Source organism: Macrobrachium rosenbergii, chromosome 45 (assembly GCF_040412425.1).
Source record: "Macrobrachium rosenbergii isolate ZJJX-2024 chromosome 45, ASM4041242v1, whole genome shotgun sequence".
NCBI classification, from domain to species: domain Eukaryota; kingdom Metazoa; phylum Arthropoda; class Malacostraca; order Decapoda; family Palaemonidae; genus Macrobrachium; species Macrobrachium rosenbergii.
This window is the reverse complement of record NC_089785.1, coordinates 32471450-32483767: the sequence shown is the minus strand read 5'-3', so window position 1 is coordinate 32483767 and position 12318 is coordinate 32471450. Positions and strand designations below refer to the sequence as shown.

At 35.7% G+C, this 12318-nt stretch overlaps 1 protein-coding gene across 33 annotated transcripts in view; it reads left to right on the top strand.

Moving 5' to 3' along the window:
- Itpr (Inositol 1,4,5,-trisphosphate receptor) overlaps positions 1 to 12318 on the top strand; it is a 226011-nt gene that overhangs the window by 136811 nt on the left and 76882 nt on the right. For 23 of the 33 annotated variants that reach the window (XM_067089003.1, XM_067088988.1, XM_067089001.1 and 20 more), the window contains 5 exons: positions 626 to 747; positions 1655 to 1824; positions 8048 to 8213; positions 8778 to 8958; positions 9789 to 9916. In XM_067089003.1, coding sequence (XP_066945104.1) covers positions 626 to 747; positions 1655 to 1824; positions 8048 to 8213; positions 8778 to 8958; positions 9789 to 9916 — 767 coding nt within the window. Of the gene's footprint in view, positions 1 to 562; positions 748 to 1654; positions 1825 to 8047; positions 8214 to 8777; positions 8959 to 9788; positions 9917 to 12318 lie in introns of all 33 variants that reach the window. The other 10 variants (XM_067089008.1, XM_067089009.1, XM_067089006.1 and 7 more) reach the window with 1 other exon arrangement.

Here is a 12318-nt window from a genome sequence, read left to right as displayed (position 1 = left end):
TATTTTTTTATTTTGATGTTTGACTGATGTACTGTTTCATTTTGTTTTTCCCCCACCCATCCTTTTTTCTTTTTTATAACCTTTTCATTTCAATCTTTATCTCTCTGTCTCTTTCTTACATTTCCTTTTGGTCTTTTGGCTTTTTAAAAACCTGTCTTGCACTGCCTATGTTGTGACTGTCTTGCTTCTCGGCTTTGTTTTATTTTTTTGACGCTATTGACTGCGCTTTATTTTTGTCTACAAAATACTGTACTCGACACGTCAACGGAAAATGTTCGTGGGCACATTGACACTTATTTCAATGCACATTTGACTCTCATTATCGGATTACTCAACATCTGTCATATATTGCATTTCCTCTCAACGATTCATTCTTGAATACACACTTTCCCTGTTCCTCTCTGTCCATCATGATCGTGTGAATCTACTGGATATCGGCAAATGGTCCTCTGTGTGGGTCACTGTCATCATACCCTTCCCTTTCCTATCATCTTGCTCCTCCCTCTTGTCCAATCCCCCTCCCCCCCACTCTTTTCCTGCACCCTCCCCCTCCCGTGAGCAGCCAAAGGGGGTGTATTTAAGAGCCTAGGTGATATGGGTGCTGTTGTGACCAACTTGGCTCTAGGAACCACCAGGATGGGGCCTCGGATCTCCGGAGGGGCAAGTCCCAAGAAGAAACCCGGGGGCACCGAGAAGGAGGACACTCTCGTCATGGACACCAAGCTGAAAATTATTGAAATTCTGGAAGTAAGTAAAGCGTACACCGTAACTCACTGTAATTATGCAAAATACTCTGTCGTAATTGCGTATCATTTAATATAACTTAATTGCATTACAGTAGTATGGATTTATTTGTAGCATTTAATCTCCATGTATTACATTTGGTCTCCTCCTACCAACTGTCCAACCTCTGTAACCCATCTTCTTATATTTTTTGCCCTTATTAAAAACAATTGCTTTGAGATTCAGATTCAACTTTTGTAATCTTTCATAAGTATGGTTTTTATTCTCTTTTAGTTGTGATTATCTTTTGTAGCCTTAAAAGCATTGTGAACATTCACAGTTCTTACCAGCTGTGAATAAAGCTTTCTTATTTTTATACTTATTCCATATTTATTTGCTAATTTTTTTGTTTGTTGAAAGTTTCCTATTCCAAGATGGTGTTAGTTTCCTTAATTGCTTCAGTTTGTTGGCCTTTTTCTTGTTTTTAACTGCAAGATGTTGAATTTTGATGAAAGCATGTACCCCATTATATGGAAGGGAACCAAGTGAATTAGGTAACTAACCATAATTTATTATGTACAAATAAGTGGTTAAATTGAGAACCGTCCATGGTCACATTTTTTTTTTTTTTTTGCTCATTCTTAATGTAGTGTGGCTTCTTTTTCCCATCTCCTCCAATCAGTCATCTTCCTTCAACTGCCCTGGTGCTTGTGATTTTCCATTCTTCAGGGAGCTGATCTGCTGCCAACCTTGGGCTTGAACTCCATATTTTTTCTTTATGCTTCCTCCCCCTTCATGTTTTCTTCCAGCTGGGGATAGATAGGGCCATGGGTTCCCTTCCCTATTAGCCATTGCATTACATAATTTAACAGCGCATCAAGCAAGTGAAATGCAACAGTTTAGGTTGATATATATTCCTTTTTATTTGCAGTTTATTCTGGATGTTCGGCTTGACTACAGAATCAGCTGTTTGTTGTCCATCTTCAAGAAGGAATCTGACGAAAATCCAAGTGCCGTTAATGGTGACAGCATTTCTCAGGGTCTGAAGAACAAGAATTTAGAGAACATCTGGGCGAGAGCACAGAATATCTTTGATGATACGTAAGTATTTTTTTGGCCTTGTCGTTTTTAGTTTTGGTATTTTCTTTCATTTCCGTTTCTCCCTTTCGTTGGATGGTATTTAATTTACCATACGTGTATTCAGATTTTTTTTATATGTACTTTTGTTGTGTTCCATCCTTTAAAGTTCACAGACAAAGGCAGATGTGAATGCTGCTATTCCCTTTCAGTGTCACATAATTATTAACTTGGTTATTGTTTAAAAAGCTCTAACCAAGCGTCCACAGTTCAGTCTGCTGTAGGTAGTATTAAAAGTTCTTCCCAGCATCCCTTGGTCCAACCTGTTGCACAACTTATACGTATCCCCTATTCCTCTTGGTCATTTGCCAAGCGGTCCAACCCCTGGAACTCCACTTTGCTCGATTTATCACCTCTCTGTAAAGAACAAATCATTCACACAATCACTTTGTCTCAGAATGATGTGTGGTCTGTTAAGTAGCTTTAAAATAACCACTTGCCTCAACCCTGAAAGATGATATTAGCAAGGTTTCAGAAAGTGATTGCTTAAATGTTCAGAGACCCGGATTCCACAGGTGAAAACATTAAGAAACATTCCAAAATGTTAAGGAGAATATGAGGGGACCAAAGAAATCATTAACTGAGAATGAGAGTAATTGGTGAGAGATAATGACTTGAACAATGGAAAAATCAATGAAGTAATTTATGCTACAGTCTAACAAGGAAGTCAAGTGGTGTTATACAAGTAAATTTATTGGCATAAGTAACCAAGTTGATTCATGTACTGTATCTTGCAATGTATAAGTATTGAGATCAGCAGTTTATTATATTTTAAAAGATATTGGTGCTCAGATGAGGCATAATCAGTATTTCAGGTGAGTTAATTTGAGTAACAAAATGGGAGGAAACAACTTTTAAAATCCTTCAGAAAACTTTAGATGAGAAAGGGAGGTAAGCAGTCAGTTAGAGAAGCAGTAAATATAGAAGCATCAGAATGCTTACCTTTACCTTTTGAAAAGCCAGCAGGTCATGGAGACAGACATTCAGTGGGGGCTTTAAATAGATGGATACTGTATTTAGTCAGACAGTGCACATGATATGAGAATGGAGAAATAGCTTTAGGATCTAAAGTCTCAACTTTTTTTTCAAATTATTTGGAATCGAGAGAAAGACTTTTTAAGAGATTATTTTACTTAATACTTGAAGGGAATTCTGTAAATGGATTGTTATCATTGAGGGTGCAAATGTTTGCCAGAAGAAATTTTGGATAATATATGAATGAGCATTTTCTTTCATTCGACTTACGAATAATTTTTTGTCATTTAAGAAATGGTAGCATTTTTCACTTTCTACTTTTTTTATGAACCTTTCATGTTTTTACACACAACAGATGTAAACAGTTGCATTGAAGATTTCTGTTACTTTGGAATAACTAAAGGAAAAAGTAGTGATAAGTGTCATGTAAAATATTTGTCCATGTGTACCATTTTGCAATCTTTCATAGCAATTTGTTAGAGTTCTGGGTTTTACTTGGCAAACTGTATGTGACATTCATTTTGTATGCCCTTAAGCATGAAAGTTTGTAAAACAGATGTTTCCTCTCCTAAATACAAACCACTGTCATGCATAAGGCATTTTTGTGTGTATGAACATAATATTTTAAAAAGGGTTCATGTGTTTCTATCAGACAAAGACACTTGGTATTAAAGCACATGAACACGCATTACAACGTGATAAATGCTTTGTGTATTTTCATGCCCAGTTTCCCAACTTTTTAAGGTTTTTTCAATTCTCTTCATTTCAAAACTATTTTGTCTTGTCAAGTAAATAAATACTGGTAGTTGAAGTTTATTCTCTTCAGTATTAACTGGGAACTCAGTTGCTTTTGATCGATGATGTGTAAGTGTGTATTAACAGAAAGTGGAAAGTGGTGCTCTCCCAATATGGGATAAGGAGATCTTTAGACAGACTAGAGTTAAGTTCTTCGTGGACTCCCTTTGTTTTAGGGATTTATTTTGAAATAGCATATCACAGATGTTTCAGAATGTGAACAACTGCTTACGTTGTGTATTGCAAATGATGAAAATGCTTACGGTCGTGATTGCTGTGTGGCAAAATAAATTTTTAGTGTCCATGAGGAGATAGTGTTTTCAGTATCAAATATATATTAGTGAAATTGGCTTCTTGGAGTGTTATGAAAACAATTAAGTCATAATCTGATCTCAGCAGTTTACAGAAAATAGTTTTGAAATTTATGCTCAGTTCAACTCTAGCATGTCATAAATATTAAACCTCGAGCTATATAACTTATCCTTCTGTGTTTAAGAATAAAATCCCTTATTCCACAGATTAACTTTTGATTTCTGTAATGTCATTACCATAAATCTCTAAATAATCAGTTTATATTTTCCCTTAATATTGCAGTTTACATTCCATTCGATTTTATGTGATTGTGTTTTAACTTTGTTTCTTTCATCCCGCCGAAGCCCCAAGAAGATGTAAGTACCTTGAAAAAGTCATTATGAACCCTTCCGGTTCTACTTTTGCATGTGTCTAGTTTATTGGTCAGCTGGTTGCTTTGTTAATTTGGGAAATGTTAAAAGGAAATTGTTTGGTAATCTGGTTTCACACTCGGCTCAACGGTACTAAAGGTTTAAGCAGTGTCTCTTCGATCCCCAGGTGCATTGTTTTCTGCCTTTGACTTATCATCCAGACTGTTTATTATCTTCTGCATTTGCTGTCGAACTAATTAATGTTGACTTGATCCAAGTCCACCCTTCTAAATCAAACTCTCAACCAACTATATTTTAGCCTAAAAAGTGGCTCCTGTGGCTGGTTGAACTTCATAATTCAGTAACAATGGGCCAATGCATCAGTTCTCCTGGGAAAGGTATTGTCTGTGTATCTTCTACAAAAATTTGACTCTCTGGTTGATGGATGGTTGAAGTGAATGCTATGGTAAGGGCTAAAATTTAATGTTTACATCCAAACATCACTGCTGCCTATTGTAACTTGACGGTGGTGGCTAAGATGAACACACAATGCTGTTGCAACTAATTTACAGTCACTGGTCTGTAGCATAATTGGTTTTTAGTAACTGAAACTGATAAAAAGTACTTTCAAATGAAGGAAAACTGAAAGGGAAAATATTTACATTGCAAACAAAGTTGGCCTGGTACAAAAGGATAATATTAGATGACAGTATTACTGCATATAATTAGCTACAATATTAGATGACAGTATTACTATATGTAATTAGCTACAAATTTGATGTAATATGCACTGAAGCACAGATGAAAATTTTACAAGCAGTTACAGTTAATTTACTATGAACGTATTGATCCAACGTCTGGTTTAAAACACGACAAAAGAGCAAATAAATGGAAACGTTAAGAGGCGTTATGCTTCCCTTCCAGTTTGTAACATATCCAAAGTATTTAAGATTTTGACTTCATACGAAGGTTTTTGGTATCATTGTATGTAGTTCTGGACATATACGTATGATTGTCCACTGCTATTTGTACAGCACAGAGTTTTTATGAACTGACAACTTTTGTAGAAAAATTAGATATTAGACAGTTCAAGTCTGTTTTTAACAAACAAGTCCCTTATTTTGTTATTATTGAACATGAGCGTATGGTCACATGAAGCATGCCAAAAGAATATCAACAGGTTTTTACAAAGTACCGTGGACATCTTTGTGAAAAAAAAAAGAGGAAACCAGAGCCAGCAGAAGAGAAGTATAGTAATACTGTACTGTATATTGTAAAAATAAAACCAAAGTGATATAAATATCACCACAAGAATTAAGAAGTTATGTAGGAAAAGTCAAGTCAGTGTAGCACAACAGTTTCAGTGTCAGCACCCATAGCACAGCCAGGAAGACTTATCTATTTTTTTGCATTTTATGGTTCTTGATCATTAAAACCATACAGGTTATGTTTCTAACTTTCCCTTCATACTTCAGGGAGGTGTGGATTTTGCAGAGATATCTTTCTTAATATTTTTTGGGCTGTCATTTTCTCTTTCCTCGTAAATCGTGGTTTTCAGGTTTCAACTTTCCATGAATATTCCTGCTGTGGTGTCTAAGCGGGTTTGTTTCTGAAAACGACAGGCAAAGTAATATTTGGTGGATTGCTATGAATATTGTGCATGTAAGTGAGGTATTTTTTTGTACTGGGTTAAATTTAGGGCATGAGAAGGTTACCTAATAAATTTTTTGTATAGTGACATGGCTTTGGAACTTAGGAAGGTTAAATATGGTCCTTGCATGCTGCTGTGTACATACAGTATATCATTTCAGTGTAACCTCTAATATGGACTCAAAATCTGTCAAGTTAGCTTTAGTATTTATATGGTATGTTATTTGAATATAAACTTTAATTTTATATTTGAATTCTCTGAATACATTGTCTGAGTGTAGTTCAGAACCAGAGATAAAGGTGTGTGCATATTTTTCTAGCAGAATCTAGACTGTAGATTTATCTGTTAAAAAACTGTTTTTCAGTAGTGTGTACTAGGTTTTCATTTAGTAATATCAAACAAGATACAGAATGAACTCGTTCATGCAGATGCAATATAGGTAAGATTGTTAGACTTTACCCTCCTTGTCTTTCTCTTCTCAGGGATATCACAACTTGCCTGTCATAGCTAGTTTGCACTCAGACTTGGCTGTACAGTGCATTGTTTTCTCATGTATTCATTCTCTCAGTCCGTTGCATTTTGTCTCATTGTGACCCATTTTGACTCACATCACGGCCTCACATGTCACCATTTTGTGCCATCTCAGTTCAGTCTTCATTGTAGATCCCCAATATCCAGTGGACTGAGAGACTCATGGCCTTTTGATTGTTTCCCTAAATTACCCTCATCCATTCACTGCATATTTCATTACTAGGTATTCTATCCTCTTTCATTGCAGGCTTTGGGAAGTAATAAAATAATAAGTCAATATATTTTTGCTGTTTTATCTTAAGGTGCTCATTGTGAAGTATGACCCATGGGGTCACAGTGGTTGGACTGTGTCCCCAAGTTTCATTCATCCATACATTGATCCACATATCAATCTGCTGTTATTCAGTAGACGGAAACCTGTCAAAAATGTTGATGGTGGTGATGATGGAAATAACTTATATTGGATGGAAGTGCTCGTGCTTGCTGTAGTTCATTGTACTAAGCTGGTCTTGGGAAACTTACCAGTTCACAACTTCCCGTGGTAATCCCTGGGTGCCATTAGTTTGGTTTGTTGATTGTTTCTTTATTTGTTTTGTCAAACTTTGGCATTCTCTTCCTGCTGCTACTTTCTCTGAATCCTAGAGTCTTGTATCTTCTAGAGGTTGATACACCACTTCTCGGAAAGTTTGGCCTTCCAAGTAAAGGCATTAAGTTCACATTTATTGGGGGTTTTGCATAGATAAGTACTGTGATGGGTCAGATGACTGACCTGAAATTCAGTGTGCTGTATTGTGACTTGGGAGGTTTTATTCATTGTGAACTGTAGATCGAGTATTTCAAGACAATTTTGCTACATTTCTTAATGTTGTAGGAATTTATTGAATTAAAAATGCCGATTGTGAATGTGCTAGGGTTGACTACTAATTTTTTTGTTGGAAAGATATAAAAAACCTACACATTTGAGTTGGGCATGTTTTCAGCACAAAATTTTGAAAACAGATTTGAATTTTTTCTTTCTTAAAATAATTGTTTGCATTTTGTTTGTGATGAACAGTATATGGATGCTTCAGTTACAGTATCCTTGACTGTACGTGTTTGAAGTTTAGTGCTCAGTGAGTGAGGATTTACTCCTAAAACATATTTTATTCCGTGAGTTTAGCCCCTTTTTCATGATCCGACATCTTCATAGAGAGTAAATACCGTTGGTATGTATGGATTTACACTTCATTTAGTCATCGTAGTTATTCAGTTATATTTGTTCGGTAATTATTTAGCTTTAGTTGAAAGAAAGCTATTATAGTTTTCCAACAATGAAATTTTTCTTGGTGAAGTAAATATTTGAAAATAATTAGATTTGTTTTGTATTTTCAGCATATCTGCTGTGTTTCTTGAATGGCAATTTGTAACTGAGTATGATCATGAGTTGTCTGAGGCATTGAATATCTTTCTTTTGGATGCAGGTAGAGTTAGGTGTTGAAAGTTTAGAAGAAATATCATTTGGTAGACGTGACCATCTATTCATTTTTTATTCAGGCAAATTCATGTGATGAACAATACTACTGTTTCTTTACAGAGAAGAGAGTTCTAATCTCGACTTGGATGGAGAAGGTGGCAAGAAATTTTTGAGGGTGCTACTGCATTTAATTATGCACGAATATCCTCCCCTGGTTTCCAGATCTCTTCAGCTCCTCTTTCGACATTTTTCGCAGAGAGAGGAAGTCTTACAGAATTTCAAACAGGTACTTGAGTTTGCAAGTGCATTCACTATACTTTTGTGCTTTTGTGAAAAATTGGAAAGATGCAAATTGATTGTCAGTTGTAATTATTATTTTATTAATAATTGTGTGCTTCTGTTTTATTTTATTGTAGATAATTTGTGAAAGGCAATTTAAGGCTTAATCCCATGTACAAGGGTAACTTCTGAAGTGTTTGCCTTGCTCATTCTTGTGCAGACAGCAGTCAGAGATTCTTAGGAGCATGTTCTTATCCCCAGCTCCATTGCTTTCTTGTATTTAATTTTAATCTGCTCTTTTTAGTCTCATCCTACTTATCCATCTTTATTCTTTTACGTAATTGTGTCCCACTTTTCTTTCTTCATTTCAGAACATTTTCTGACCAGCCAGTGGTCAGGTTAAACTTACGATAATGAAAGGTCTTCTATACACTGGGATCATCTCTCTATAGTATTCTTTCCATCAAAAGTAATTTGGTATAATCTTGCACATGTACATGAGTTCATTGTTCAGTTTTGTACCAAATGATTCATGAAGAACCTTAACATTTTTATTGGTTTTCATTGGCAGGTTCAACTATTGGTTCAGGATGGTGATGTAGAGTCTTACAAGCAGATTAAGGAAGATTTAGATGACCTGAGAAATCTGGTAGAAAAGTCAGAGTTGTGGGTTTATAAGTCGAGGGCAGTTGACGAAGATAGCGGAGGTTCAAAGAAGAAGAAGAAAAAGAAGGACGATGATGATGATGAAAGTGAGTTTTAGGTTGTTATTACAAAATTATGTAAGTTATGTTTAAGAACAAGGTGGATTGAACTTGTGATGAATAGGAGAAAATTTAAGGCTGCAAATTAAAAATGCTATGTACAGATATACTGTAGAGGAAAGGACACTGCAGTGTCCAAAAAAATATGTATATTCTACTAAGGAATTCAGATAGAAGAAAGGACACTGCAGGTTAAGCATACAAAGCAATGCATAATTCAGCTCTATTGTGATCCTCCACATTTAATAAATCTTCAACATACTTCCTCAACACAGGACTGCTTTTCTTAAGACATCAGGAGCAGTAGTCAGATAGAGAAGTGCTAAATAATTAAAGTAAGGATACTTAGCTCAAATAGAAAATAAGTAAAAAAGTGCTCACTATAGAAGAGAATGGAGGGAACTCTTATGTCTCCAAGCATGTCTAGGGAGAAACTTATGTAAAGATGTGAAAAATGGTGATGGTAGAGGCAGTCCCCAGTTATTGGCAGGAGTTCTGTTCCGACGGCGTGACGATAAGAGAAGATCGCCGATAACCGAAAATTGGCGCTTATGGGCGCCGATAAGTGGAAATCGCCGCATATTGGCACCAGAAATCCAGATAGCCTATAACCAAGCCCACCGATAGCAGGGGACTGCTTGTATTACCCTTTATCTCGTTTGGTCTCTCCCCACAAAGCTGTTTTATGTCTGATTCAAGAACAAATGAATTTTGTCAGTTTTGTGAGGACCCTGAGTTTGTGTTCACTGGTCTGGTTAAGCTTCTTTGTAATATTCATAACGAACAGTAAATCCTGAGAAGGAAATATGCCATTTCAGGTGAGAGGAAACCAAAGAAACCGGCTCCCATGTTAACTGCTCAAGACAAGCAAGGATCTGCCATTGATCTGGGACTGGGTCCTCCTCTAGAACCTGATCAGGCTGAAAATTACAAGCGCATACAACAGGTAAGACCTTGAGTTAGTGTACGTGTTACCAAAGAACTGATCCGTTTCATTCTAAGTGGGACACTTTTTAGAGAGTTAGAAACCTTGATGGTATATCATACAAGTGGTTTGAAATTTTATTATCCTTTTTGAGATTTATAGTCTCTATATAAATCAAACATGTGTTGTTTTCCTGGAATTTACTTAAGTGTTTGTTATATTATTTTAATCCTACATGCACTTTCGGGTAGACACATTTTTCTGTTCTGTAGAAGTTTAAAAATGTATAAGATTTAAAGTACTTGAATCTACAGAACTTTTCTTGTTCTGATTTCCAACAAGCATTAGAATGAATACGCCATTGTTAGTTAAAAAATTTTACCCAGAAGATTAGCGCAACTACTGGATGAAATCCATTTGAAATCAAGGAAAAATTAAACTAGGCTGAACAATGTTGAGAAACAGCTGCTTAATCTTGGCACGCCCTGTCTCCAAAACTGGGGACAGAAAAGTTGTGTGCTTCATAGCTTGTTGATAGTCTCACAACAACTGATAGCTTAATGTCTTGTAGATGAGCAGCAGGTATGTCTATATATTGAACTTCAACTCTAGTCATGAACAGATACCAGGTTCCAGCGAAAATTAAAAAATTTCAGTAGATGCTAGAGGTGTTTGCTCAAGAGACTGGAGAGTAGGTTTTGTTAGGTTGGGTACATCGAGAAAACACGAGAGGGGTGACCTGTGGGAAGGCTATGTGGGCCATAGAAGGTCACAGAGAAAGGACGTTGATGAAGGCCTGGGTGAGAGGGAAATTGAGACAAATGTTACAGGACAGAAGAGAGTGGAAGTCAGACGTTTAACCTACATGAAAACTAAAAACATTCATGAAGTAGATGAACCTCTTATCCCTGTTGATACCAAAATTTGCCTTTATTCATGTAAGGGACCACTGCAGAATTGTATTATATAAGAGTCCCAATTCCAATTCCAATTTTACATATTTGAAGTTCCTGTATGGTACAGATATATCAACTTGTAGTTTCTTACTCCTTTTCAGAAAAAATGTAAAGGGAAATTTTGCCATTATCTTGCTTTTTAAATTTTGAGTGTCAACTGGAGGGTTAGCTTATTTTGTAGTGAATTGTCACAGACAATGTGATTCAGACCAGTAATTATTTTCATGAAAGATGTAAAACCTATTAAGTGTTTTATATTGCTGCTTGCTTTTTTAGAGTGTCATGGTTGACCTTGCCAGTTTGATTAATGGTATTTGATGTTTTGTAATGATACTGACACTATTCAGAAAATTTGTTTAATTTTTTTACTTTACAGGTTGAAATGCAGCTTGAAAATCTCATGCTTAATACCATGTTTATTGGAAATATTTTTATGTAATGTTTTTATTACAGATTGTCTATGACTTACAACTGGGGTAAGGCTCTTGACTGTTGGGTTGGAATGAGAATAGTGGGGAGGTCTAGAACTACCTTTTGTCACGTTTTGTCACTTATTTTCTTTGGTATAACATTTGCATAGATTTTTAAATTTTTGCATTACATTTTATTTAACTTAAAAAGAATTTTTGTTATATATTTGACCTGCATCTCGAAAATGTAATTAGTCGTGAGTCATAGACATTCTGTACTGTGATAATTGTATGTTATTTCTAGCTCATGCAGCCGAAGGCTTGTTTTTACTTGAACTGTAATTTCTCTTGTTCACAAGCAAACTGTGCCTTCATTCCAGCTCAGTCAGGCTTACGAGGTAACGCTATATTTTGGAGGGGGACAAACATTCTAAAGTTTCCTGTCCTAGAATAGCTGTTGGTATCGTGCACCAAGGGCATCACTGCTTAGTCTAGTCATATGTTTCCATTTGTTTTCTTAACACCATGCCCTTGCCAACTTCTAGGAATAAACATTTTTGTTCTGTTAAACACTACGACTTTAAAAGGAATGCCACATTAAGATGATGGATGATAATATAAACTGCAAAAATTTCACAACCTCTGCTTGTTTCTAAATTCCTCTTCAGCGTTGAAGTTTTTCTTCTAATGAAAACGTAAATGCTTTTTTTACATACACTTAGTTTTGAGTTATATTTAACGCTGTTTTTGCTTCATATAAAAGTATATATGATTTTTATATAGAATTATTTTTGATAAAGCATCTCCCATTTTATATTCATAATGTTCCACATCCCATCATGCTTTTTTCAATTGATTTTGCTGCTGTGAATTTGATTTTCCTGTAGGCTTCAAGTTCCACATCCCTTTTTGAATTGTAAAGATTTTACTGATCTCTCAGCTTTTCCTTTTCTTACACAAACAAAGTAGATTTTTTGATATCCTTAGGGCTGTCTCACAGCTCGTGAGTTTATTCACGCGTTACTCTTTGCTTATCTGTGCCGTCCATGCTCTTTTG